A 27,488-nucleotide genomic window follows, 5' to 3' on the forward strand; every position below is an offset into this window, starting at 1 on the left:
CAAAGTGCAGACACCGGGAAGTGTGTTTTGTAGGGGCCTTTACTGGAACGATCTACCATGGCAAGTACCAGTTCACCTGACTTGCTTTGTTAGCAAACCAATTGTAGTTTCTCTCTCTGGATGAGACACACATCTTTAAAAGGGTCTTACAATTCTTACAGGGATGCCTGTATACCCACAGTGAAGGACAGAAGCCAATTGCAACTCCCGATGCTGCCACCAAGCACCTCCAACCCAAATTCTCCCTCTACCATACTCCACAGCTTCTACCTCCTTTCCCACACTCCATCCTGCCTCTTCTCTCCTCCCCATTACAGGAAAACTAGCCTTAGCTAGGTCTCACATTTGAGCATTTAAATAAGTGCCTTAACATGATCACCAGGTAAGGTTTTAATTTGTCAATCAGTCATGGCCCCACGGCTGTAAAGGGCTATCGACATGTTCTTCTTTCCTAGAAGTTAGAGCACCAAGACATGACCCCTGCCCTAAAAAAACGCACAAGATAGGAGCAAAGAGAAATGTAAACAGCTAGTTACCATATAATGGACAAGATGTCAGGGTTACTCCAAAGAATCTTCAGTTTTTTAAGGAACTGGCTATGAAAATGCTCCACAACAAACTGCTTTAGGTCTTGGGCAATAAGGTCAATAGCTGTCATTTTCTGAGTACTTTCTAGATGCCAGACGCTGGACTAGGTGCACTGCCTCACTTAATCCTCACGATATCTGGGAGGTGGCTATGCAGTCAGAAAGGTAAAGTGACCTATCCAAGCTACACAATCAGTAAGTAGTAGGACCAAGATTTGTCCAAGACTGAAGACACACCTGGCTTGCTTCCCAGAATTCCTGGCTCTCCAAACTAATTCAATCAGAGTCAGTACTCACTGAGGTCTTTAGCTATGAGCCCCCCAAGCCTCTAGCCTTCCAGATCATAGCATTAACCTCTTCTACTCCTGTGTGCCCAGGCAGGGGCTGTGGGGCCCCATCAAACCCTGGCTTTAGCCACCAGAAGCTTTTGGCATAGTGCAGATTTCCCAAAGGTCTGGGTGCCTCCTAAGGTGGGGACCAAGTTCCCACTAATACACAGGACGCTGGCAAAAGTTGGTCAAGGCTTTTCTTGAGGAGCTATGATTTTAAATGGCTCTCCCTTCCTCGAGAATGTCAGTGGATGACTTGTAGAAACAATCCATGTCAGAGCAAGGGAGGGCCTTGGGGTCTGGCTCTGTCCTATCAAGGTCAGTTGGGTTAGGCTGAGTGTCAGTGAGCAGACAAATCTCACACCAAGCAGAACCTGTATGATTGTTTTTAGAACAACAAAATATGAAATAAGGTCAGCGAACTTAGGAAATAAGCCAAAGAGATTGTGCTGACTCAGTGGAAATCTGACAGGAATTCCAAGGCAGGTGGAACACAGCGAAGCACAGGTGGTGATTCACTGCAAGGAAAGTCTTTTCTTCTGGTTTCTTTCTTGAGTGTACTTCTTGGTGGAGAGGGGGAAAAAAAGATTAGGACCCAGGAAAGTTTCTCTTCCTGGGAGAGACAATAAACCTAGGCCAGGAGTTAGCAGTCAGCAAGCTGGATTCGTGATGTCCCAATTACTATTGTATTGCATAACAAACCATCCCAAAACTCAATGGCATAAACTTGTTACACACACGGATTCTGAGGTCAGGAATTTGGACAGGGTCCAGCAGAGATGGCTAGTGCTTGTTCCATGATGCTGAGGACAAAGCTAGGAAGACTCAAATGGCTGAGGCTGCCGTGGTGCCTTGGCTGAAGTCATCAGGAAGCATCTTCACTCCTATGATGGAAGCCTGGGCTGGGATGGCTTGAAGGCCTGTCAACTGGACCTGTCACCAGGAGCACCTGCACGTGCCTCTCCCTGTAGCCTGGGCTTCCCCAGGGCATGGTGGCTTCAGAATAGTTGGATTTCTTACATGGTGGCTGAGGGTTCCAAAAGCAAATGTCCTAGAGCTATATGATCCTATTAACCAATGTCACCTCAATAAATTTAATTTTTAAAAAAACCAAGTGTCCTAGGAACAAGGCAGAAGGTGCACTGCCTTTTACACCTAGCCTTTCACGTCACATGTTTTCACTTCTGCCACTCTCTCCTAGGTGAAGTAGTCATAAGCCTACCTTGATCCCAGAGGAAGGGGACAAAGACCCCACCTTCAATGGAAGAATAGTCAAAAAATTTACAGCCATCAATGACGTAAAAACACCACATTTAGGACTAACTGACTGTAAACCCTGTTCTCACCACCATTCAACACAAAGCTGTCACCAACACTACTTGCCCAACTGCAAGTGTCCAGAGAAAGGGCAAGCAGTTCCTCAGGAAGACACCAGTTACATCTGAGCCGGCCCCAAGAAAGTCCTCCGAAATGGGGAGAAGAGCCTAAAAAGGTGCTTAACTCTGACTTTGCTGGATATGATTAATATTCTATTGAGGTCATACGTTCAACAAATACTTTTTAAAAAATATATATTTTATTGATTTTTTACAGAGAGGAAGGGAGAGGGATAGAGAGTTAGAAACATCGATGAGAGAGAAACATCGATCAGCTGCCTCCTGCACACCCCCTACTGGGGATGTGCCCGCAACCAAGGTCCATGCCCTTGACTGGGATCGAACCTGGGACCTTTCAGTCCACAAGCCGACGCTCTATCCCCTGAGCCACACCGGTTTTGGCAACAAATACTTTTTAAGCACCTGCTTGGTTATGTTCCAACAGAGTCCTGGGCAACTAGGAGAGCAACTCCTAGAAAGCAGCTCTTCCATTGTGGATGGCTGGTTCTCCCAGTGATGCCAATCAAAGCTCAACTACAATAAGACTGTACACACAGCCCACTCAGGGGCACACCTAGAATGCCCAGCTCCGATGACTGGGAAGGCTGAGCCTCTGAGCCCTGTACCTATCACACAAGGCCACTCTACCAATTCCAAGAAACATAACAGCTCCACCTAATATAGTGAAACAAATATAGGGAAGCAGCCAAAATGCGGAGATAAAGACACATGTTACAAAGGAAAGAAATGGAAGCAAGCAAGCTATTGGATACAGAGTTCATGACAATGGTTATAAGATTACTCAAGGATCTTAATGAGAGCTTCAAGGGACATAATGAGAGTTTCAAGGAACTTAGTGGGACTTTCAAGGATCTTAGTGAGAATGTCAAAGACATTAAAAAAGATCCAAGCTGCTTTTGCTCAGTGGATAGTGTCAGCCTGCGGACTGAAGGGTCCCGGGTTCAATTCCGGTCAAGGGCATGTGCCTCGGTTGCAGGCTCCCGGCCCTAGTTGGGGGCGTGTGGGAGGCAATCAATCAATGTGTCTCTCTCACATCAGTGTATCTCTCTGACTCTCTCTCTCCCTTCCACTCTCTTAAAAAAAAAAAAAATCAATGGAAAAAATACACTCAGGTGAGGATAAAAAAAAAAGTCAGAAACTAAGCATACACTAACTGAAATAAAGAATCATTTACAGGGATTCAACATAAAGTAGAGGATTCGGAATACAAGGAAGCAAAAAAAAAAAACACAAAAAAAAAACCCAATCAGAAGAGCAAAAAGAATCCCAAAATATAAAGATAGTGTAAAGAGCCTCTGGGACAACTGCAAGCATACCAACATTCGCATTATGGAAGAGCAAGGTATTGAAAACCTATTTAAAGAAATAATGACAGAAAACTTCCCCTACCTGGTGAAAGAAATAGACTTACAAGTCCAGGAAACACAGAGAATCCCAAACAAAAGGAATCCAAAGAGGCTCACACCTCTTACGTAAAAAAACCACATGTCATTAATTATAATTAAAACGCCAAGAGTTAAAGACAAAGAGAAAATCTTAAAAGCAGCAAGAGAAAAGCAGTTAGTTACTTATAAGGGAGTGCCCATATGACTATTAAACTGATTTCTCAACAGAAACATTGCAGGCCAAAAGGAAGAGGCAAGAAATATTCAAAGTGATGAATAGCAAGGACCTACAACCAAGATTACTCTACCCAGCAAAGCTATCATTTAGAATTGAAGGTCAGATAAAGAGCTTTACAGATAAGAAAAAGCTAAAGGAGTTCATCACCACCAAATCAGTAATACACAAAATGTTAAAGGCTATTCTTTAAGAAGAGGAAGAAGAAGAGAAAAAGGTAAAAAAATATGAACCATAAAATGGCAATAAATACATATCTATCAACATTTGAATCTAAAAATCAAAATAAACGAACAAGAAATCTAATGAACAAAATAAACTGATGAATAAAATAGAATCAGAGGCATGGAAGCATGGAGCAGAGTGATGAATCTCAGAGGGAAGAGAAGTGGGGGTGGGAAGAGATTAACCAAAGATCTTATATGCATACTAGAGGCCCGGTGCATGAAATTCATGAACAGGATGGGAGGGTCCCTCAGCCCGGCCTGCACCCTCTCGCAATCCAGGACCCCTTGGGGGAATGTCCGACTGCTGGTTTAGGCCCGATCCCACAGAGATCCCTGTGGTGATCGGGCCTAAACCAAGTCAGACATCTCTCTCGCAATCCAGGACTGCTGGCTCCTAACCACTCTGCCTGCCTGCCTGATTGCCCCTAACCACCTCTGCCTGCCTGCCTGATCGCCCCTAACTGCTCACCTGCCTGCCTGATTGCCCCTAACCACCTCTGCCTCAGCCCCTGGAAGGTCGTTCGGCTGTCCAGTCTAATTAGCATATTATACTTTTATTATTATAGACTAGAGGCCCAGTGCATGAATTCATGCACCAGTGGGGTCCCTCGGCCTGGCCTGCACCCTCTTGTAATCCAGGACCCCTGAGAGGATGTTGGAGAGCTGGTTTCGGCCTAATACTGCAGGCCAGGCTGAGGAACCCCACCAGTACATGATTGGGACTGGGAGAGATGCAGGAGGTTGGCCAGCTGGGGATGGACCACAGGAGTGCTCCAGGTCATGTCTGGCCCATCTTGCTCAGACCTGATCAGCCAGACCCCAGCAGCAAGCTAACCTACTAGTCGGAGCATCTGCCCCCTGATGGTCAGTGCATGACATAGTGACTGGTTGACTGTCTGCCCCCTGGTGTTCAGTGCACATCATAGTGAGTGGTTGAGTGGCCTTAGCATATATCATAAGCATATTACACTTTGATTGGTTGAACGGCCGATCAGTCGACCAGACACTAGTAGCATATTAGGCTTTTATTATATAGGATATGCATTACCCATGAACACAGACAACAGGTGGTAGGAGGCCTGGAGCAGGACAGGAACCGGTTGAAGGGGGTAATGGGAGGGGGGGGGGGGGAAGAGGGACATCTGTAATATTTTCAATAAAAATGATTTTAAAAATATAAAAATATTATTTCCTTTAAAAAAAAGAACGCACTTAGAAGAGGTGTGGGTGGAAGTAGCTCTAGTACCACCCAAGAGTTATAACATCCAGGGACCCCAAGAACAGGAGCTTCTACACCATGAATTCCTCTATGCCTCCCAGAAACTTCTGGGTTTTCTCTGCTAATAAGTTCACATACCACAGCCCCTGATAATAAGAGCTTCCTCAGAACAACTGTTTCCTCGGACTGGCCATTCCTGGGGCCTTGCTGTATTCAAAAATCATTCAGAAGAACTAGAAAAACAAAAAGCAAAAACAAATTAACTAAATCAATAACCAAAAATGTGACATAAAGAAGCAGCCAAGAAATGCAGAGACATGGAGAATGGGACAAAACCTTTCATGGTCAGGGACCTAGAGGGGCAGAGAGTAGGAGCAGTGATTGACAGGTAGGAAAAAAAAGACAGAGTAGTGAGTAGGAGGAACAGATGACCCATCACCCTCACCCCCAAAACACCATGTGACCAAAAGGCAGGTGCCTCCTCACATAAGACCTTTTATTATGACAGTACCCTGGGGGGTGGCCCACTTCCCTGCCACATCCCTGGGAGTAAGACTGGTCTTCTCTGGAGGATAGGACACAAGGTTTGTTGGGTGAGTGAACAGTTCCTCTCTTGGTCCAGGGGAGCGCCTTTCATTCCCGTGATGTCCTTTCTGAGGGCAGGTTGATGCACAGAGGGCCTTCCTCTACAGGGACACCCAGGCTCACACCGTCCACTTCAGGCATCTACAGGCAGAGAAGCCCAGGATGAGGAGAGGGCCTGGGAGGCTGTGGGGTGTAGGAGAAAAAGGGTGTGGATCTGGGGCACGTTCTAAGCTAACCTGGTTTCCTGGTGGGTGCCCAGACAACGCACAGTGCAGTACCGGGCGCCACAGCTGACGCAGGTGTATGGAGAGGGGAAGCCGCATACAGCACAGAAGGGGCGCTGGGGCCGGGATGGGGGTCCCGCACAAGCTGTCAGGTAGTTGGGGCCCTCGGCCACACTCAGGTTCTGCAGATACAAGGGGGCAGACTATACAACTCCTCCACCCTCACAGCAAACACCCACCAGGGACAAGCATCTCTGTGGGCTCAGCCCTTCTCTGTGGGTTCCTCCCCGCCAGCTCCTCTCTCACCTGCTCCTCTAGTAAGGCCTGAAAGTTTTTCCGGAAGCGAAGTTTAAAATGATCACCTCGAGTTTTCTTCTTTTTCTTTCCTAGAGGTCAAGAGAAATGAGTTACTTGGCACGTTCCAAGAAATACACCACCTTTCCCTGCCCCGTCATTCCCGGTGCCCTCGTGTCCATTCCCTACTCACATACCCCCCTGGGCTCTCAGTAGGCCTCTGTCTACCATCTTTTCCCCTTCCCCCAACTTCTCCAATCCCAGCCGTTCTTCATCTCTATACTCCCTAAATCTAAGACTTTATATTGGAACTGGAAGGGAGTTCAGAACTCACCTACTCCATTGTCTTTATTCGACATACACGAGAGGAAACGAAGGCACAGAACGGGGAGAGTGACTTGATCAAAGTCACAGGAGCCAGTTCCTGGCAGAGCCAGAGGAGCTCCTGGATCTGCCCCCCAGCCCAATGTCCTTCCACAACCCTAACCTAGGCAGACTCTTCCCCTTCCTTCAGCCAGGTGTCCCGTCCCACCCGCCTCACCAGTGTCTGCATCATCGTCAAATTGAGGCAGTCTCTTGCCAAGCTGTGGGAGTCCTGCGTGGGGGTCATCCTGGAAGTTGTCATTCTCCAAGGCCTCTAGCTGCCTGTTGATTCGGCGCTGCCGGGCAGCCCTGTCCAGCACCCGCCGCTGTCCAGGGTCCTGGGAGCGAACTACATGGGGCAAAACCAGAAGAGTTATGGGGGGTGGGGCACACAGAGAAGAAAGAAGCTGGGGTAACCCAGGCTCTGGGCAGTGTGTGGATGATATCCATGGGGTGAGGAGTCACAGTTCTCTGATCTCATCCTAGTCATTGAGCCCTCGGCTCCTATATCTTCTACCAATACCGTAGTTTCCCCTTATCTGAGATTTCATTTCTGCAGTTTTAGTTACCTGTGGTCAACCGTGATCTGAAAATGTTAAATTGAAATAAACAATTCATAAGTTTTAAATTGCACACTATTCTAGCTCTAGTACCACATAAGAGTTACAGCATCCAGGGCCACCAAAAACAGGAGCCTGTGATGAAATCTCATGCCAACCACTCCTTTCTGTAAATCATCTCTTTTCCAAGTATCCAGGCTGTATACACTACCTGCCCGTTAACCACTAAGTAGCCATGTCAGTTATCAGATCAATTGTTGTGGTATCAAAATGCTTGTGTTTAAGTAACCCTTATTTTACTTAATAATGGCCCAAAAACACAAGAGTAGTGATGTCAAAGATATGCCAAAGAGAAGCTGTAAAATATATATACGTATAGGAAAAAACATATGTATAGGATTCAATACTGTCCGCAATTTCAGGCTCCACTGGGGGTCTTGGAACCCCCCTGTGGATAAGGGGGGAATGTATATCAGCCCCTCTGGTTTGCTTCCTTCCCAGCTAGTTAAGTCTCCCATATCAGTCACTCGTGCCGGTTTTCTATGTCTTTGGCCGCAGCCTTTCCTCCCAAACCCAGAGGATCCAATCAAAGAAATGCTGGCAGAAATCACACAACCGTATTAACGACACCACTGTAAATTCAGGGCTTCCAGGCTCTGTTGGTACCTTCAGGCACTTGGCCTTCATGCAATTTCATTTCCTACCTCAAAGGAAATGGGCCACTGACACGCAGGGACACTCATCTTTTAGGCCACCCTCAGTCATAATTGCTTGGGCGCCCCCCACCAAGTCTCACTGCTAAACCCAGTTGTTCACCTGCAGCTGAGTCCTCCCCTCCCTCTTGTATCTTCAACCTCTCCTCCTCACCTGGTACTTTCCCTTCATGGAAAAACCTACTAAACTCTCTCATGTCTACCCAACTTCACAGCTACTTTTCTTTGACAGAGTGGTCCATGTGATGACCCATTTCTTCATCTCCCATCCAGCCCTCAACCCCAGCAACCGGCTGGATTCTTATGAAAACCACTCACACTCAGGACACTGGTGACCTCCTCGGCCCAAGCCCAGGGTGCATTTTACCTGAGTTCTCTACACTCTGAGACTGTGTTTTCCATCTCCCTTGCATTGAAAGAGTCCCTTCGGAGGCTTCTTTAACATGACTCCAGGTTTTCCTTCCATATCTGGCTATGCTTCCGTTTCCAATCTTGCCTTCTCTCTCTGCCTCTAAGGAGATGGCTGTCCCTGTTATCTTTCTCAGTTTATAAACTCTTCCTGAGATTTTTAATCCAAACACAAGGCTCTCTCACCTACAAGCAAATGGCTCCAAGAGTGATTTTCCCAATCCAAAACCTTCTCTTGAGCTCCAAAACTGACTATTCAACTGTCTGCAGGAGGTTACCTGCTGACTCCATTGATAATGCAACTCAAATTAAAAAATCTCCCCACCCAAGTCTGCTTCTCCTCCTGTAAACTTTAAGTGAATGAAACCCTCTACATAGACATCCAAACCAAAAATTTAGGATTATTTTAAGGCTCTCTCTTCATTATCATATCAGCTGTTCACCACAAAATATCTCTTTATTCATTAAACAAATATTTATTGAGGGCCTATAACCATAATAATAGCATCAGTATCAGTGACTAACACTGGGCATGAACAATGAGCCACGCACTATATTAAGCTCTATATAAATGGGATCCTTTAACCCTTACAACAATCCTATGGAAAAGGTATCATTATCATCCCCATCTTACTGAACTTTGCATAGCTGGTAAGTGGCTGGGTCAGAATTCAAATGCCAAACTGCCCAGCATCAGAAAACATGCTCTTGATCACTGCACTAGTCTGCCTCCCTTCCAAGTGCCATAGGTTGGAATACAACCAGGGCCTATAGTCTAGTGGGGAATACAAATGATAAAACAAGAATGGTAAAGTATAGTATATGCTAGTATAGGGAAGTACCAAGTGCTACAGAGCACATGACAGAGCCTGGCCTTGGAGTAGTCAGGAAGATTTTCCAGAGGAAATACGCCCAGGTTGAGGCCTGATTGATGAATAGAATTTAACTTGGTTGGGAGAGAAGGGAGGGTGTCTCAGGCCTTGGAACCAGCATGAGAGAAGGCTTGGATGGGAGACTGTGGTGCCTTCAATAAATTAAAAGTTCTCTATGGCTGGCATAAAAGTGTGTGTGGGAGGGAGGGAAGGTATGAAGTCATGCAGACCATTAAGAATCTTTTAAGTATCTATAAAAATTTGGATTTGAGGATTCTATGGTGAGGGTGGTAGAAATACAGTGAGGAGTTTTAAGGAAGGAGTGACGCTGGGCTGGGGTGGCTCAGTAGTTGAGTGTCAACTATGAACCAAGAGGTCGCTGGTTGGATTCCCAGTCAGGGCACATGCTCAGATTGCCAGCTGACGCCCAGTAGATCGATGATGTTTCTTTCTCAAGGATGTTTCTATCTCTCTATTCCCCCTCCCGCCCCCCTAAAAAACAAACAACAAAAAAACCAAAACATTTTTTTTTTAAAGAAAGGAGTGACATGACTGGATTTATTACGAGTCAATCTGGAGGTATTCTGACCCTCATCGCTTTTTATCTGGACCACTTAATGGCTTCCTAACTGGCCTTCCAGCCTCTAGACCTGTGCTATACAATCAAGTAACCACTAATCACATGTGGTTATTTAAAGTGAGATGTAGATTAAGATGAAATAAATATTTAAATTCAGTTCCTCGATTGTACTAACCACATTTCAAGTGCTCAACAGCCACAGGTAGCTAATGGCTGCCAAGATGAACAGTGCTGATTAAAAACATTCCCGCCCTGCCCAGTTTGGCTCAGTGGATAAAGCGTAGGCCTGCGGACTGAAGGGCCCCAGGTTCAATTCCGGTCAAGGGCATGTACCTTGGTTGCGGGCACATCCCCAGTAGAGGGTGTGCAGGAGGTGGCTGATTGATGTTTCTCTCTCATCGATGTTTCTAGCTCTCTATCCCTCTCCCTTCCTCTCTGTAAAAAATCAATAAAATATATTTTAAAAAATAAAATAAAATAATTCCCATCATCCCCCAAAATTCTACCGGACAGTGCTGCTCTAGTCCCTCCGATCCATCCTCTGCACTGAAGCCAGAACTGCCTTTCTAAAAGATAAATTAGTTTCCGTCACTCCCCTAGTTTAAATGCCTTGGATGGTTCTCTACTGCTCTGAGTTAAAATTCATCGGCAGCGTATATAATGTCTTTCAAGTGTGCCTCTCCCTAGCCCTCCAGCCTCTTTTACTATGCCTCTGCAAACCCCGAACTGTGAACTTGGCTTCCTAAGCAACTTGATTTTCTTGCTTCCTTGCCTTTGCAAGTGTGGTTCCTGCTGCGGGGAATGAGCCCACACGCACCTGCACGGAGCGAAATCTAACGAGGCTTTCAAGCGTTCTCGTCCCCTCCAATCCTTCACAGCCCCCTCCTTTCCAGAAGCTGGATTGGGTGCCACTCCTTCATGCGCCCAGGCGCTGCACATCCCTCTGCCATAGCACGTACAAAGTGCAACGGTAGGTCTGCATGTCTGTCCTCCTCCCATAAAGCCAGTTCTAGGAAAATAAGGACCTTTTTTCCTTTCTCCATCCCCAGAGTCCCACTGGGAACAGGCATCAATAAAACGTGAATGGATGATGTGGGGGAGCCCCGAGGCCAGGACCCGAGGACCGGGGAAAGGATTTGAGACTAATAATTAGGTGAGAAAAAATCTTAGGCCAGGTTCGGATTTGAGAGAAGGAAGGAAGCAAACCCGCGGGGGCTCACATACCCGAAGTTTTCTTCTCCACCATTTCCACAACACAGCTGACGGAAGAGCCTGTGACGCACGCGTGCCAAACCAGCCGCTTTCCTAAGGGCACATCACTTCCGGCGACGTGTGCTTCTACGCGTGCGCAATATTACGCCTTGACTAATTACGTGATGTTCCCTTGGAGACGAGCACGCTTTCTGCCATATTTTATAGGGGCAAGAGTACTTCCGGCCTCAGTGTAGCTTTGTATTTTGTGGGAACCCTGAAATGGGTCATTTTAAAGATGTGGTGCCGGTGGTCTTTCGAGAAACATCATTTTCCTTTGGTCCTTCTTTACATGCCATTGTCACAAAGGCAGCCACTGGAGCTTCTCCCGGGGCGTAAAGATGACTGAGGGACTCCCAAAGACAATGAGCAGGCTTGAGTGGGCGACCCGAGAGGTCCCTGATGACCCTCCACAGACACTTCAACAACTAGCTCCTCTGGGGCTTCAGTCTCCTCGGCCCCCCTCCGCCTTCCGCCCGCTCCTCCACCCGCGCGTCCCCACAGCCTCGCTCTCCAGTCTTCCGCCCCGCCGCCGGGGCAGGGCAATGGCAAAGACCCGCCTCTCGTCGGACCGCGAGGGGTCACTTCCCCTCTCCGGGTTTCAGTTTTCTCCAGGGTCTGGCGAGCAGTGGTTGGGCTGCCTCGGACCGAAGTCCTCAGCTTGTGCCCGGGGGCCCGAGCCCCCGCCCCTCTGTCGCCTCGCGGCCCAGCGGCCCCTCCGCTCGCTCCGCGCAGCGCGCCCGCGCCCGGGGACAATCCTCTCCTTGTCTGGGGCGCCGGCATCTAGAGTTTTCTGTAACCTCCGGCTACGCCTTTTTTCCAGGGCGGAGCCGCAGCCCCGCTCTTCCTCGCAGTGAGCCGCACGGCAGCCCGGGTCGCCTTCCCAGAGCCCCCCGCTCCTTGGTTTGGATCCAGGCGCGCCGCGGGAACCAGGTGCGGGCCTGTGCGCGGTCTCGGCCCGCTCCCCGCCATGGCCTCCTGGGGCCCCGGACTCCCGCTCCTGCTGCTCCTGCTGCTGCTGCTGCTCCTGCTGTCGCCGCCTCCTGTGGCCTCGGCTTCCGACCGTCCCCGGGGTGGAAACCCTGTCAACCCAGGTGAGCCCCCAGGGAGAGCCGAGCGAGCTCGGGGCTGCAGTGTCTGCCCACCGGGGCTGAGGGGCGGCGGGGGGGGGGGGGGGGCGGGCAGCGTGGGGGTCGGGGCTCTCCCTCGCCCCGTGAAATGTGGTTAGTACAATCGAGGAACTGAATTTAAATTTTTATTTCATCTTACTCTACATCTCACTTTAAATAACCACATGTGAACCGCTCACTCCCGACCCTGAACTCCGGGTCAGCCCCGTGCTGGCTGACCCCGTATTCCTGGGTGTCGCTGCTCTCACTGGGGTCGAAGTTTCCTTGGGGGAAGATTTAAGAGGGAATGGGGAAACAAAAGGTAAGGGACATTAGCAGAGTTTGAAGGAGGGGAAGAAGACCTGAGATGAGTGGAGCATGTGGGGCCATGAGCTGGGTGAGTGTCCCGAGTGCTAATTCCCCACTGGTAACAGAGAAGTTGCTGGTGATCACCGTGGCCACAGCCGAGACAGAGGGATACCGGCGTTTCCTGCGATCAGCTGAGTTCTTCAACTATACAGTGCGGGTGAGGAGAGGAATGCCCTCCTGGCGCCAGGAGGTGGGGGCGGGGGGCGGGGTGGTGGTGAAATTCCAGCTGGAGGAGTGCGCTGCGGACTGGATGCCTGGGGTCCCACGGTGAGCCTGGCCCGCTGAATGCCTGCCTGGCACGGCGGATCTCCCCCACAGACGCTGGGCCTGGGAGAGAAGTGGCGAGGGGGTGATGTGGCCAGAACAGTCGGTGGAGGACAGAAGGTCAGGTGGCTAAAGAAGGAAATGGAGAAATATGCAGACCGGGAGGATATGGTCATCATGTTTGTGGACAGGTAAAGGGGCTGGGGTAGGGAGAAAGGGGTGGGGCAAACAAGAGGAAGAGGGTGAGGGTACTAAGGTTCCCAGTGGCTGTCCTGTTCATCCTCCCCTTCCTTGCCAGCTATGATGTGATTTTGGCTGGCAGCCCCTCAGAACTGCTGAAGAAGTTCGTCCAGAGTGGCAGCCGCCTGCTGTTCTCTGCAGAGAGCTTCTGCTGGCCTGAGTGGGGGCTGGCAGAGCAGTACCCTGAGGTGGGCACGGGGAAGCGCTTCCTCAACTCTGGTGGTGAGTGGCAGAGTGCCTGAGGCAGAGGGGCCCAGAGTGATGGGGTATGGAGTGTTCCAGGCGCCCGGAGCCCAGAGAGGGAGTGGAGACAGGTTCATGGGACCCGGGGAGTCTTGGAGTCAGCTCCTCTCCTTCCCCCCACAGGATTCATTGGCTTTGCCCCCACCGTCCACCAGATTGTCCGCCAGTGGAAGTACAAGGATGACGATGATGATCAGCTGTTCTACACTCGACTCTATCTGGACCCAGGACTGAGGGTAGGGACGGACGGACAGAGAAGGGGTGACCACTGCAGCTCTGTGGGATGGCAGGCCTTAGCTGAATGGGAGAGAAGGGGTGAAGAGGCTTTGGGAAAGATGTAAAGAGAAAAGAGTGAGGAATGATGCCCTACCCCTTCTTGAATTAACTGCTCCATCTTATCCCATCCAGGAGAAATTCAGCCTTAATCTGGATCATAAATCCCGGATCTTTCAGAACCTCAACGGGGCTTTAGGTGAGGAGAAAGGCAATCAGAAGGGGAGATGAGAGAGGCTGCTGGGGGTCCTGAATTAGGAAGGGACTCCTGCTGGAATTGGGGTTGTCTTCAACTCATGTTTATGTTAACTTCATCAAGTGTCTGAATGGCTGATAAAGGTGCTAACAGTGGTAAAAGCAGTGGCTGCCATACCTAACATCTGTGAGTCATGCTATGTGCCAAGGCCCTGGGTCAAGGGCTTTACTTCTGTAATTTCTTTAACACAACGATGCTACAAAGGAGGACTGGGGTCTGTGGTTATCTACATGTTACAGATGAGGAAACTGCCTCTCTGAGGGGCTGGTGACTTGTCCTGGTCACACTGAAGGAGATCCGCAGGGTGGCATCAGAGTAGCTGGATTCGCCCATATTTAGAAGCACCTGCTGCATGGCAGCTTCAAGAGAAAGCAAGTCTAAATCCTGGCATTTCTTCCCCAGATGAGGTGGTTTTAAAATTTGATCAAAATCGTGTGCGTATACGGAATGTGGCCTACGACACGCTTCCTGTTGTGGTGCATGGGAACGGTCCCACTAAGGTGCCCCAATGGCTCATACCCTCAGCCCCCAACTTCTGCCCCATTCAGGCCTGACCCCAGCTCCTGCCCCATACCTAGTCCCAGCCCCCTCCTTACCCCTGTCCCAGGCTTGGCCCCACAACCTCTGTCCCTGCCCCAGACCTAATCCCAGCCCCTGAGTACCTCCAGCCCTTCTGAGCAGTTGGTCCTTCCCAGCCCCAGCCGCAGAGATACGAGGTGAGGTTCTCGGTGCCCACTGCTCCCTTCCTTGTTCCTGTCTGTCTACCCGACTTCCCTCATCTCTGGTGATGGGCTCCTCTGCCTAGCCTCTCTCCCTGTCTCTTCCAACAGCTCCAGCTGAATTACCTGGGAAACTATGTCCCCAATGGCTGGACTCCTGGGGGAGGCTGTGGATTCTGTGACCAGGACCGGAGGACACTCCCGGGGGGCAGGTGAGGAGGGGTAGGGCAGAAGAGCACACTGAAGCAGGGTGGCAGAGCTCCTGGAACCCCCAAACCTGGCCAGGTTGTAGAGGACAGACCAAGTGGGAGTACCAGGCTTTCCTCTGAGCCCTGGCATGTATCTTGCAGCCTCCCCCCCGGGTGCTTCTGGCCGTGTTTGTGGAGCAACCTACCCCGTTCCTGCCCCGCTTCCTGCAAAGGCTGATGCTCCTGGACTATCCCCCCGACAGGATCACCCTCTTCTTGCATAACAACGTGAGACACCCTGACAGTCTCTCCATGTGGGCCCTTCCAAGGGACCTGCCCTGATCAGAACTCCCCCCCTGCCCCCCGATTGCTTCCTACACTCTGTTCACTCACCACCTTTCCTATCCCATCCCTCAGGTGCCATCTTTTCTGTTTTTTTACGCTATGTTTATTGTTGGAAGTATTACAAATGCACCCCTTTTTTCTCTCCATTGACCCCCTCCACCCCATCCTTGCCTCCCAAGTGCCATCTTTTCTGCCCTCTCAGCACCCTCCCCCATTTCCTCCCATCTCCAGGAGGTGTACCATGAACCCCACATTGCCGACTCCTGGCCCCAGCTCCAGGACCACTTCTCAGCTGTGAAGCTGGTGGGGCCAGAGGAGGCCCTGACCCCAGGCGAGGCCAGGGACATGGCCATGTGAGTGAGACCTGGGCAGGGAGGCTCAGTGGGGCAAAGGAGGTGGGAGGTGATGAGGCTGCCACCCACTGCACCACCCTTCCTTCTCCATCCACCATCCAGCTTCTCCATGGCCTCCACAGTGCTGCCTTCCTGGCCGCCATATGTACTGTCCCTCCCTTGCCCCTCTCTCACAGCGGTCCCAGGGTGAGGGGGAGTTTCACCCCCTCTGCAGTACCCTCCTCCCCCACCTGCTTCAGTTTCAGCTCCTCTGTCTGTTGGTCTGTCACAGGGACAAGTGTCGGCAGGACCCCGAGTGTGAATTCTACTTCAGCCTGGATGCTGACGCCGTCATCACCAACCAGCAGGTCCTGCGCATCCTCATTGAAGAAAACAGGTTGCTTGCCTGGCTCAGCCCGAGGGCCCCCAAGTAGTCCCCCGGGGACCCCAGCTCCTCCCCTGGGCATGGGGCTCGCCTTTGCCCAGTCCTCACATCCACCTGTTCACAGGAAGGTCATAGCACCCATGCTATCCCGCCATGGGAAGCTGTGGTCAAACTTCTGGGGAGCCCTGAGTCCCGACGAGTACTACGCACGCTCCGAGGACTACGTGGAGTTGGTGCAGCGGAAGCGAGTGTGAGTCCTGCCAGGGCTGCAGCCCCTCTCCTCCTCCCACCAGGGGGATGTCAAAGATCTGCCTGAACAGATGCCCCCATCCTCTCCCAAAGCCTCAGTCTCAGGGATCCTCTGGTGCAGCTGTGGGTAGAAACTGACTGTGAAGGGGGACACTGGTGGGTTGTGACCAGGAGTGCTTGACAGAGGAAGTGAAATGGCCTCTCAGCTCTGAGAGTGGGGTGTCCCTGATGGAAGGGGCTCCCTGGCTGAATTGGGCTGAATTTGGGGGGCTACCCACCTAGCTGACCCTAGTGTCGGTACCTCCAGGGGCGTGTGGAATGTGCCCTACATTTCCCAGGCGTATGTGATCCGGGGGGACACCTTAAGGACAGAGCTGCCTCAGAGGGAGGTGTTCTCCGGCAGTGACACCGACCCAGACATGGCCTTCTGTAAGAGCCTGAGGGACAAGGTGAGCATGGCAGCAGGACCCAGTGCTGGGGTGCTGGGAGGCAGCCAGCTCCTGTCTCCTTCTCACACCCTCTCCCCACTCCAGGGCATCTTCCTCCATCTCAGCAATCAGCAGGAATTTGGCCGCCTCCTGGCCACTTCCCGGTATGACACAGACCACCTACACCCCGACCTCTGGCAGATCTTTGACAACCCCCTGGTGAGTGGGGGGCCCTGGCTCAAAGAGTGTGAATGCCCTTCACTGTAGGAGGGTGCACCTGGGCATGACACCCTTACAGGACCTGCTACTGCCCAGGGAGGGGTTTCCTGGGTGGGACCAGATGAAGTAAAGAGGACACACATCAAGGTGTACTCCCTGCTTCCTCCCCAGGACTGGAAGGAGCAGTATATTCACGAGAACTACAGCCGGGCTCTTGAAGGGGAGGGACTCGTGGAACAGGTGAGCCTCACTCAGCATCCCTCACTGCCTGATGGCCGTCATCCCTTGGGCCCACCATCTGGATTAGTGGTTTCCAAACTGACTTCCCTCAGGTGCCTTAGGGTTTTCTGCTCGGGCAAGATGAAGGCAAAGGCTGATCAGATAGGCGTTCAGCTCCCCACCCCAGCATTACTCAGTGAGCCTCTCTTGTCTACAAAATGACATTTTTGTAGGGAAGTTTGAAAAGCGCTGGCCCAGAATCTGGGCCTCCGGAACTCTCCTGCCATTTGTGCTGTGTTCTCTGTGCTGCTCCCATTGCCTCTGGCCCAGCCTCTCCTGGCCGAGCCCTTGCTGTGGCCCATCCCCTCACTCAGATCCCCATTCTCCTAGCTTCTCTCATCTCCTGGCTTCCCTTTCTCCTCCTGCTTTTTCTCTCTTTCGTTGGCTGCCTCCCCCCATCCCACCCCCTCCCCGGGTCACCCAGCCCTGTGACTGAACAAGTTGTTCTTCCCCTGCCCTGTTCTTAGCCATGCCCAGATGTGTACTGGTTCCCTCTGCTCTCAGACCAAATGTGTGATGAGCTGGTGGAGGAAATGGAGCACTATGGTCAGTGGTCAGGAGGCCGGCATGAGGTGAGAGGGGCTGGGAAGGGGAGAAGGGAGGGCCCCTTCCAGGAGGAGGGAGTTGTTGGGTCCGATGGAGGGAAATAGAATCAGGAGAGTGGGAACAGAGAGTGGTCCCCAAGGGGATGGGCCCACAAGGGTCACAGCTGCATTTATTTATTCATTCATTCATGTATTCATTCAAGAAATTCTTACTGGGCAGGTCCTCAGTGCCAGCCCCTGAGGTGCACTGTTGAGTTGTGCAGGCCAAATTCTGCCTTCTCACCTGTGCTATCAGCAGCAGCACTCCAGGTGCTGTGGGAGCCACAGGAGGGGCCCTTGGCCCAGACTTGGGGGACCAAGGGACCTCACAGAAGAGGTGCCATCTTAGCTGAGACTTAAAGAGACAATAAGAGTGAGTTGAGGCTGTTCCAGACGAGGGAACATGGGCTTTAAGACCTGGGAGCAAAAGGAGAGGGGAGGCTGGCACTGCTCGGTCAGGGGCTCAGTACCCACTGTCCACAGGACTCAAGACTAGCTGGAGGCTATGAGAATGTGCCCACCGTAGACATCCACATGAAGCAGGTGGGCTATGAAGACCAGTGGCTGCAGCTGCTGAGGACGTACGTGGGGCCCATGACCGAGAGCCTGTTCCCAGGCTACCACACCAAGGTGGGCGCTGCTCCTGCCAGCCCTGCTCCCTCAACCTCCCCACACCCCAGTCCCAGACCCCGGCAGCCACTCCCATTCCTTGGACGGGAGCTATCACTTCCTCAGAAGCGCCCCAGGACCTGAGGGTCATCCCTCCGCCTCTTTTCTCATGTCCCCACAGACCCGGGCAGTGATGAACTTTGTGGTCCGCTACCGGCCGGATGAACAGCCTTCTCTGCGGCCACATCATGATTCATCCACCTTTACTCTCAACGTTGCTCTCAACCACAAGGACCTGGATTATGAGGTGAGCCCCTAGCGTCTTCCCACTTCAGGGCACCACCAGGGCCCCTGCATGTGTGCGCACGCGCACACACACACCCTCCTACTGGAACCCTGTGTCCACTCCCTTACTCCCCTGCACACAGCCCTCAGGTGCCTTCCCTGCCCACAGCCTGCCCCCTGCACATTTCCCAGTTATTTTGCTATCCTCTCCTGGGTTGCTTCCAGGCTGGCTCCTGCCCCCTTCCTCCCGTGTCTCCCCATCTGCTGACACCCCAAACCCCCTGAAAGCCCCCTCCCTTATATCTTTGATCTGCCTCGTGTGTCCTTGTATCTGTCTGCCCCCAGCACCATGTCTACTCACTCTCCCCTCTGTCCCCTTCCCAGGGAGGTGGCTGCCGCTTCTTACGCTATGACTGTGTGATCTCAGCCCCACGGAAGGGCTGGGGGCTTCTGCACCCTGGCCGTCTCACCCACTACCATGAGGGGCTGCCTACCACGAGGGGCACTCGCTACATCATGGTGTCCTTTGTCGACCCCTGACACTCAACCACTCTGCCAAACCTCTCCTGCCGTTGTGCCTTCTTATGCCCCACTCCTTGGAGAGGGTCTGTCTGGCTCTTCATCTACTGAGTGTATGTTCGGTGTGCCTGGGACTGGATGTCTCACCTCGCTCCCCAATCCCCAACACACAGCCCTCTCAAGAAGCTCCTGGAGCCCCCTAGTCCCTCCCCTCAGCCCCCAAGAGTTCATGGGAGAGAGCTTCTGGGGGTTCCCCATGTGATAACTTATTGTTTCTTAGCCTCACTCCCAATAAAGGAGGATTTGTAATTTCCGAGTCCATTTATTATCTTTCATCTACCTATTGACCTTGCACCCCTCCTGCCACCCAGAGCAGAGAGAGACCAGAGTTACTCCAAAGAAAGAGAACAGAGAAGAGGAAAAGCCAGAGGCAGAATGTCTGGGAACCTGGAAGCTTCCCTGGGTCCCAGTTCTCACTGCCCTTTATTGCCTGAGCTTGGGAAGTGCCGTAGAAGGGCCAAACCAAAGGACTTCACTGTCAGGTTCTGTTGAAAGCCCCCCCCCCCCCCCCCCCCCCCCCCGCCCAACCACCCCGCACTCCTCCCTGATAGCATCGTTCATCACTTGATGGCATCTTTACATGAAAAGCGGGTGGCATATCCCTGAGCTGGGCTCCAGGGTCGGTGCTCAGAGAAGGAAGGCTCCCTGGAGGCATGTGTCCTATGAGGGAAGGCAGGCAGGGGCCTTACTGCTGCTGCTGGGACCTAAGCTTTTAGTGGTGGTAGTGGCAGCGGGGGGCGGGTAATCAGGAAAGGGAAAGGCCTGGTGGGTCATTCCAAGGAAAGCCTCCTGGAAGAGGATATGAAGCCGCCTTGGAAAAGAGACCTCCTGAGAGCAGGTCTTGCTTCCAGCCTCCAGGGGCCCATCAAGCCCTGGCCAAGACCCCTTCACCCAGGGACCCGGAGGCCAGCCAGCCACACCCCTTCAGCTTGGTCTTTCCCAGCCTTGCCTCAGCCTATCTTCCCTGAATTTATCTTCAATTGTTCTCTTGCAGAAGAAGCCTTTTAAAAACCAAACAGGCCTGTTCACCTGTCCCAGGAAATTCCTGCCTCCTACACCTCACTTGCTGTCCACTTTATTCCTGCCTCCTGCCCTGACTCCCAGGAAAACTTCCCTATGAAGCCTTCCTTCCTGGGGGGTAGGACAGGTCACCTCTGTGGGTGGATCACCTTGACTGAGCATTTCTCTGGCTGGACTTTTAAGTTCTCTCACCCTGGTGGTGGAAGTGTGCTGAGCAGGGACAGCAGAAAATGCCTCCTGGTAAGGTCCCTGGACGTGGAAGCCTGCACAAGAACGGGACAGAAAGGGTGTGCCGGCCTGGGCATCGGAAGCTGTCTCCTGCAGTGGGTCCATCCATTTACAAAGCATCTCCCAGGGCTGCAGTGAGGAGGACATTACCTGCCTCTTGTTGCTTACAGTGTAGGGGAGACCTTAATCTGAAAATTACCATAATGGAGGGAAAATGTTTTATGCTAGGAAAGCATGTGGCAGAGGCACTTGATGGGATGGGTGTCAGACTTTCCTAAAGAAGGGACATTCCCTATGCCAGTGCATTCTGTCCTTAACAAGGCCTGACCTCAAGAGAAGCCACTTTACCAGAGCCTAACATATTGGAGTTTTATCAGACCTTATCAAACCTGGAGAAAGAGATACAGTCGGCCCCCTCTAGTTGCCCTGCCGCACCTGGAGGAGACTGAGAAGCATGCGTGGAGTTCACAGTTCGGGGATACAGGCTCACTAACAGACAGGCCTTGGTCACAGGACTGTAGACGCTTCCCCTTCCCCACACCTTACCACCACACCACCAAAGGCCTACTTACTATACAGTTCCTTTTATCTAGTATATCATGCCTGGCTTTCAACAAAAAATTACAAGATATACTAAAAAGCAAAAAGCATAGTTTGAAGAGACAGAACAAGCATCATAACCAGACGCAGATATAGTAGTGATGTTGGCATTAGCACACCTGGGATAAAAAAATAAATAAAAGAAGTGACATTCCCTAACCTGGAGAAGGTGCCAGCTCCCACAGGCCTCTGGTCACGGTTGGGTAGGGTCATGGTGACAGTGAGGACTGGCCCCAACCCACTTGGAGGGGTGCCCACTGCTCAGTGGGCCCTCTCTTGAGGGGCTCCCCAATCCTTAATTTTTCCCACAAAGCCCTGCCCTCTGTAGTGTCTCTGCACAGAGTCCTAGGCTGCCTAGAGGTTTTCAGGCTGTTCTCACTCAAGTTGGGAGCCCTGCCATTCGTGGCACACACCACTCTGGCAAACCCCCCCCCCCCCCCCCCCCCTTTCCCAGACCTCTGTTAGCTCTTCACAGAGGTCGGAGGTCCTGACCAACACAAAGTTCAAACACCTTCCTCCCTCCCCCACCCCCCCTCCCCCTGCTCATTTCCATGAGTTCAAGTAGTGGTTAACCCTTCCTTGCCTGAGCTCATCAGAGCCTAGTGTGCACGTCAGCAAAAGAAATGAAAGTGGGGTGGAACCAGGGCCAGGGGTCAGGGCCAATGGGTTGGGCCAAAAAGGGGTGTGCTTAAGAGCTCAGGGTGACCCCTGTGCGACTCCCCTCTACAGAATGCCGGCCTCTTCCAGCCGCTTCTGCCGGAGTCTCCAGGTGTTTGCTGTCCTACAATGGCTCTTCCTCTTCTTGGGGCTGTGTGAGTCCCTGAATCCCTGGCCCTAACCTCCTCACACACGCCTGAGGCTCTGCTGCCCCATTACAAGCGGGGAGGTGGGGCAGGGATCTTCTGGGTCCTTCAAGGACTGAGAAGGAATTAGCTGGGACAGGGAAGGGAGTGGGCCAGGGGGAGACCTGGAACTTCAATGGCCCGGTCCTGAGACTCCCTTCCCCATCCTCCAGCCCAGCTGTGCCTGGCTGTGCTGATCCTTGCACTCCTAAGCCGGGCCTGGATCCTAGGGGTCCTCTACCTGGTCTGGCTCTATGGAGACAGGAACACCCCTCGGACAGGAGGTCGCAGATCTGCCTGGGTCCGCAACTGGGCCATCTGGAGACACTTCCGGGACTACTTCCCCATCTCGGTGAGGACCACCAGGAGGCCCCTGCTGGGGTGGGGACAGATACAAAATAGACCCTTCCAATCATCTTCCCCACATGTCCAATCTCACCCCCAGGGTGGGGTGTGCATCCTCTGCCCCCCAGCTGGTTAAAACCGCAGAGTTGGATCCCTCCCACAACTACCTCTTCGGCTTCCACCCTCACGGCGTCCTGGTCATCGGGGCCTTCAGCAACTTTTGCACAGAGGCCACCGGCTTCTCCCGCCTCTTCCCTGGCCTCTGCCCACACCTGCTCATGCTGCCCTGTTGGTTTCACCTTCCTGTCTTCCGGGACTACAGCATGCTTAGTGGTGAGGAGTGGGGAGCCCCACCTCAGGAGCCACGTCCCTGCTGTCACCTCTGACCTGCCCTCCCGCCTGAGGGCTCCTGGTCCCCGCTCTACTTTCCCGGTGCCCTCCCGTCTCTTCTAGAGGACCCAGGCGCCAGGGCCCCTCCTCTCCCCAGCCTTTGCCTCCCCCCACCCCCAGGTTTGGTGTCCTCAGCCAAGGCCAGCGCCGCCTATCTGCTGTCCCGGCCTGGGGGCGGCCAGGTGGCCGTCCTGGCCGTGGGAGGGCCCCTGGAGGCGCTGGAGGCAAAGCCCGGAGCGCTGAGCTTGCGGATCCGGAATCAGAAGGGATTTGTCAAGCTGGCGCTGGAACACGGGTGAGGAAGCTGGGCTGGCGGCAGGAGCATGTCGCTGCTCCGTGCGGGAGGAGCGCTGCGCCCGGCCGGGAACCAGGCATGCCTCTCTCCCCCAGGGCCTCTCTGGTACCTGTCTTCTCTTTTGGGGAGAACGAACTCTTCCAGCAGTTCCCGAACCCCCCGGGCTCGTGGGTGCGGACGGCTCAGGAAGCGCTGCAGCCGCTGCTGAGCGTGTCCCTGCCGCTGTTCCACGGCCGCCTGGGCCTCCTGCCCTTCCGCAGGCCCATCTACACCGTAGGTGAGCCCGGGCCCGCCCACCCCTCGGAGCGCAGTCCCCCGCGCGCTCCCCGGGCCGGACGGTACGGTCCCTGGTTGGGGGTCTAAGATCCTGACCAGCCGCTCCGACCTCACCCTCAAGCTGCCCTTTGACAACTGTCAGGGCCATGACCTCTGTTCCAGGGGACGGGAGGGAAAGAGACAGGGAGTCCCAGCGATCTCTCTCTCTCTCTCTCTCTCTCTCTCTCTCTCTCTCTCTCTCCCCCCCCCCCCCCGCATTCCGCCCACAGTGGGGGCCCCGATCCCAGTGCGGCGGAGCCCCCGGCCCGGCCGCGCGCAGGTGGACGCGCTGCACGCGCTCTACGTGGAGCGGCTCACGCGGCTGTTCGAAGAGCACAAGGCGCGCTACGGGGTCCCGGCCGACCGGCACCTCGTCCTCACCTAGGCGCGCCGGCGCCCCCCATCCCTCCCGGCCCCCTATGACTGTGGATGGGCGGGGGTGGGGGGCATTAAAGGCGGGAACAGACTAGCGGTGTTTGTGTGTTTTTGCCCAGAGGGGAGGTGCGCGCACGACTCAGCCCTGCCCCACCCTCGCCTCCTCCCTGCTCGGCCCCACTCCAGATCCGACAGTCTCAGTTGGGCTTGGGGGGGGCCCCCTGTTGCTGGGGCCCAGCCCTCCGGCTCTCCAGCGTCTTCTCAGTCTCCTCGCCAGGTAGTTGCCCCACCTCCCTCCCACAGCCCCTCGCTCCTCCCAGACCCGCCCTGCAGCCAGCCCAGACCGACTGACTCAGGAAGCTCAAAGATCAATCTGAGAACAGCCTGGACACATCCGAATCCAACCATCTCCCGTCCACAACCCCCTCCCCTCCACACACACACACACACACACACACACACACACACACCACCCCACACGGCCCCTTGGACAAGAAAGCCTTCCCAGACACCTTTTTCTCCTGGGGTCCCGGAGCCCTGCTGGCCCAGGGCAGCTCCTGGGATAGGAGTCCCCACCTTCCCGCCGCCCTCGCCTGCACCATGAAGACCCCGAAGAAGCAGTGGCTGGAAGCAGTGAGTGCCTACCAATTCGTGCTCACTTTCCTTTTCATGGGTGAGAAGAGGCCTGGGTGCTTGGGGTCCGCAGGGGGAGAAGGGACTGGGGGAGAAACGCTGGAGCGCCACTTATCTGGGTGCCCAAAGGCAAAGAGAGGGGGAGAGGGGGAGAGGGCCTATGTGGAGCTGGGAGGTAGCGGGAGGGTATGATCCCTGAGAGTGGAGGAGAGGAACAGCTGGATGACATGACTGAGTTTCAAAGGCTAATTCATTTTGACTTTCTCATCTTTCACACAGGCCTTTCTTCATTCCTTCTTGTCTTCTCCCTCCTCTTCACATCACTCTGGTCCTTCTCTCTTCTCTACTTGGCATGGCTCTTCCTGGACTGGGACACACCCAACCGGGGTGAGTGCTGGAAGGGGACCTTGTATTGCGAGATGGCAGCTGGGTGCCTCCAGGGCTTCCTCCACCCATCTCTCTCCCCTAAGGTGGAAGGCGGTCTAAGTGGATGAAGAACTGGACCGTTTGGAAACACCTAAGGGATTATTATCCTATCAAGGTGACTGGTTACCCTCCAGAAAGACTCTCTGCCTCCTTCCTTTCCCCTGCCTCCCACACCTATCCACCCCTAATATTGCAGAAGCCAGAGCCCCCAGCTGCCTAAGCTAAGGCAATGGGGCAGGGGGTGGAGTGATGTTCAAGAGTAGCCCCTCTGTGCCCTTGACCCATCCTTGATCTCTGAAATCAGTTGGGGTGAGGGGAGGCAACACTTTTTACCTGGTGTCCTGACTTCTATGCCTTCTTCCCCTCATCCTGCCCAACACCCCAAAGCTGGTGAAAACAGTAGAGCTGCCCCCTGACCGGAACTATGTGTTTGGCTCTCATCCACATGGGATCATGTGCACCGGAACCTTCTGTAATTTCTCCACCGAGAGCACGGGCTTCTCTCAGAAGTTCCCTGGGCTTCGGTCCTCACTGGTCGCGCTGGACGGACTCTTCCACCTTCCAATCTATCGAGACTACCTCATGTCCTCTGGTGAGCCTCCATGTGAGTGGGAGGAGGTGCTCTCTGGCTGGGAAGACCTCCACCCACCTAGCTCAGGGACCTGGGCTGAACACTGGCCAGGGTCACAGTGGACATCAGTGAATAGCTTTGGAGCAAGTGTCCTATGGTGTCCTTGCTGGAACAGACACTATAGGGCACAGTGACATGGGCATGGTGGGTAGAGGGGTTGGGAGGAATGGGTAGGCTGGGGGGCTAGGAGCCAAGGAGGGGGTGGTGACTGCTCCCACTTTCTCATGCCTGCAGGAATGTGTTCTGTGAGCCGCCATAGCCTGGACTTTATTCTGTCACAGCGCCGGCGTGGGCAGGCCGTGGTCATCATGATTGGGGGTGCCCATGAATCCCTGTATGCACTCTCAGGGGAGCATCGTGTCATTCTCCAGAATCGCAAAGGCTTTGTACGCCTGGCGCTGAGGCATGGGTGAGAGGGGTGCTGGTGCCCAGTCCAAGGCTGCTTTTAATGGTCAGAACTTCACAGAGCACCTTTGGGTGCACGCTCTCCATCCCCACACCCGGGACCCTATAGGTTGTTCTGCATCCACACTGGGCCCTATACCCGGAAGGTGCTCATGTCAGTGCTTGAGTGTTTACTCTGTGCCAAGCGCTATGTCCACTTTGCAAGCTTCCTCCCACTCCAAGAGAGCCAGGGTCATAGTACAAATAGCAGGGCATGAAACCTTCTCTGACACTATCTCAAAGGCAAGACCTTAGGCATGTTTCTTTACCTGTGAGAGAGTTAATACCTGCCTTGCAATGGTTTGGTTGTAAAAACTAGATGAGGAAATGTATATATGAAGGTTCAGTACACAATCTTTTCTCAGGAAATGTGAGTCCCTTCTTCCAGATTTTTCATTGTAGCCATTGCATTTGCTTTAAAGGGAAGTGGAATTATGAGGTGTGGGGAGGGTTATGCTGTTCTCTGAGGCTCCCATCCTTAGGATACTCTAAGAGCTGCTGGCCTGACCACCCCTCTTCTCTATTGGCCTTCCTTCCCAGGGCCTCCCTGGTGCCTGTGTACTCCTTTGGGGAGAATGATATCTACAGAATTAAGGTTTTTGCCAAAGACTCTTGGCAGTATCTGTGCCAGTCCATCATCAAGAAGTACCTGGGCTTTGCTCCTTGCATCTTCTGGGGCCGCAGTCTCTTCTCAGCCAACTCCTGGGGCCTGCTGCCCTTCCCTGCGCCCATCACTACTGTGGGTGAGTCCTCATCTCCAGGGAAGGAAGCTGTCATCAGCTTTGTGGGCACTTCTCACCTCGTCTGTCTCCCCTCTCCCTGCAGTGGGCCGCCCCATCTTGGTGCCCCAGAGCCTCCTCCCCACTGACGAGGAAGTTGACCACTACCACACGCTCTACATGAAGGCTCTGGAGCAACTGTTTGAGGAGCACAAGGAAAGCTATGGTGTCCCTGCTTCTACTCACCTCATCATCATGTAGCCCTGGCCTTGCCCCAGCTCCTGAGTTCCTAATCCCAATGCACTGAAACACACACTCCCCCCACTCCCCCCCCCCCCCGACACACACACACCTACTGCTGGGTCTAGTCCTCCAATAAAAGCTAGTTCTCACCCAGCCGGTGTGCTCAGTGGTCAACCTATGAACCAGAAGGTTACAGTTCCATTCCCGGTCAAGGCACATGCCCCGGGTGCAGACATGTAGGAGGCAGCCGATCAATGATTCTCTTTCATCATTGATGCTTCTCTCCCTCTCCCTTCCCCTCTGAAATCAATAAAAACATTTAAAAAAATAAATAAAATTTAAAAAGCAAAAGCTAGTTCTCTTCCATCACTACTTCATAGAATCGGATGCCTGCAGAGCTGATGCTCTCGCTCTGGGAGTTAGCATGCCCAGGCATAATCAGCCCTCATTCTAATGTGCTACAGAGTTTCTGCCTTAGATTGGGCATCAGGACCCTAAATTCTCCTTCCAGTGAGAGTTAATTCTGTTGCATGACCTTGCATAAGTCTCTTCCCTTTTCTGGGTCCCTTCTCACTCTGTAACTTAAGGCATCTGCTTAGCTAAGAGCTGTTGGATATTTGGACCGAGTTTGGGAGGGTGGCTGCAGGAGGGTTAGGCTTTGAAGGTTAAGCAGGATTTAGGTGAGTGGAGAAGATAGTGTGGATGGTGGAATACTATGAGTAAAAGCTGAGCTTGGTCAAGGGTACCTGACAGTATAAAGAGTGGAATGATCCCCAGGAGTAGAAAGATAGTTAAGTA

At 53.0% G+C, this 27,488-nt stretch overlaps 3 protein-coding genes across 4 annotated transcripts; 2 read left to right on the plus strand and 1 right to left on the minus strand.

Moving 5' to 3' along the window:
* Positions 1-2,655: 2,655 nt before the first annotated feature.
* Positions 2,656-11,308, minus strand: ZNHIT1 (zinc finger HIT-type containing 1). Its single transcript, XM_079786039.1, has 5 exons — positions 11,203-11,308; positions 7,024-7,194; positions 6,495-6,574; positions 6,201-6,370; positions 2,656-6,105 (listed from the first exon to the last, which is right to left on the minus strand). The coding sequence occupies exons 1-5, from the start codon at positions 11,222-11,224 to the stop codon at positions 6,084-6,086; spliced, it is 465 nt and encodes a 154-aa protein (XP_079642165.1). The 5' UTR covers positions 11,225-11,308; the 3' UTR covers positions 2,656-6,083.
* Positions 11,309-11,776: 468 nt separating this feature from the next.
* On the plus strand, positions 11,777-19,446 carry PLOD3 (procollagen-lysine,2-oxoglutarate 5-dioxygenase 3). 2 transcript variants are annotated; one of them, XM_079786022.1, is made up of 19 exons: positions 11,779-12,323; positions 12,773-12,864; positions 13,026-13,162; positions 13,270-13,433; positions 13,578-13,690; positions 13,863-13,926; positions 14,386-14,483; positions 14,814-14,911; positions 15,049-15,178; positions 15,467-15,588; positions 15,860-15,964; positions 16,077-16,202; positions 16,509-16,650; positions 16,735-16,848; positions 17,020-17,088; positions 17,595-17,699; positions 18,195-18,341; positions 18,502-18,627; positions 18,990-19,443. In XM_079786022.1, the coding sequence occupies exons 1-19, from the start codon at positions 12,200-12,202 to the stop codon at positions 19,143-19,145; spliced, it is 2,232 nt and encodes a 743-aa protein (XP_079642148.1). In that variant the 5' UTR covers positions 11,779-12,199; the 3' UTR covers positions 19,146-19,443. The 2 variants fall into 2 exon arrangements, with proteins under 2 accessions (XP_079642147.1, XP_079642148.1); XM_079786021.1 differs by having other exon boundaries at positions 11,777-12,323; positions 16,509-16,848; positions 18,990-19,446.
* Positions 19,447-19,847: 401 nt separating this feature from the next.
* Positions 19,848-27,144, plus strand: MOGAT3 (monoacylglycerol O-acyltransferase 3). The gene is made up of 13 exons (XM_079789656.1): positions 19,848-21,844; positions 22,048-22,226; positions 22,348-22,552; positions 22,730-22,904; positions 23,000-23,181; positions 23,450-23,592; positions 23,955-24,267; positions 24,507-24,614; positions 24,698-24,768; positions 25,041-25,245; positions 25,519-25,693; positions 26,269-26,471; positions 26,554-27,144. Exons 1-13 carry the CDS (start codon positions 21,763-21,765, stop codon positions 26,706-26,708), a joined length of 2,196 nt encoding a protein of 731 aa, XP_079645782.1. The 5' UTR covers positions 19,848-21,762; the 3' UTR covers positions 26,709-27,144.
* The last annotated feature ends 344 nt before the right edge of the window (positions 27,145-27,488 follow it).

The sequence above is a fragment of the Cnephaeus nilssonii genome, assembly GCF_951640355.1.
Source record: "Cnephaeus nilssonii genome assembly, chromosome: 2".
In the NCBI taxonomy this organism is placed as follows: domain Eukaryota; kingdom Metazoa; phylum Chordata; class Mammalia; order Chiroptera; family Vespertilionidae; genus Cnephaeus; species Cnephaeus nilssonii.

Excerpts from the sequence above, each read along its gene's own strand:
- ZNHIT1 (XM_079786039.1), bottom strand. The coding sequence starts at position 11,224 with ATGGTGGAGAAGAAAACTTCGG. Across the intron at positions 6,575-7,023 it reads TGACGATGATGCAGACACTG|GAAAGAAAAAGAAGAAAACT; the intron begins GTGAGGCGGGTG and ends CTTGACCTCTAG. Across the intron at positions 6,371-6,494 it reads AGGCCTTACTAGAGGAGCAG|AACCTGAGTGTGGCCGAGGG; the intron begins GTGAGAGAGGAG and ends TTGTATCTGCAG.
- PLOD3 (XM_079786021.1), top strand. The coding sequence starts at position 12,200 with ATGGCCTCCTGGGGCCCCGGACTCCCGCTCCTGCTGCTCCTGCTGCTG. Across the intron at positions 14,912-15,048 it reads CGGAGGACACTCCCGGGGGG|GCAGCCTCCCCCCCGGGTGC; the intron begins CAGGTGAGGAGG and ends GGCATGTATCTT. Across the intron at positions 18,628-18,989 it reads ACAAGGACCTGGATTATGAG|GGAGGTGGCTGCCGCTTCTT; the intron begins GTGAGCCCCTAG and ends TCCCCTTCCCAG.
- MOGAT3 (XM_079789656.1), top strand. The coding sequence starts at position 21,763 with ATGCCGGCCTCTTCCAGCCGCTTCTGCCGGAGTCTCCAGGTGTTTGCT. Across the intron at positions 21,845-22,047 it reads CTTCCTCTTCTTGGGGCTGT|CCCAGCTGTGCCTGGCTGTG; the intron begins GTGAGTCCCTGA and ends CCCATCCTCCAG. Across the intron at positions 24,769-25,040 it reads GGGATTATTATCCTATCAAG|CTGGTGAAAACAGTAGAGCT; the intron begins GTGACTGGTTAC and ends AACACCCCAAAG.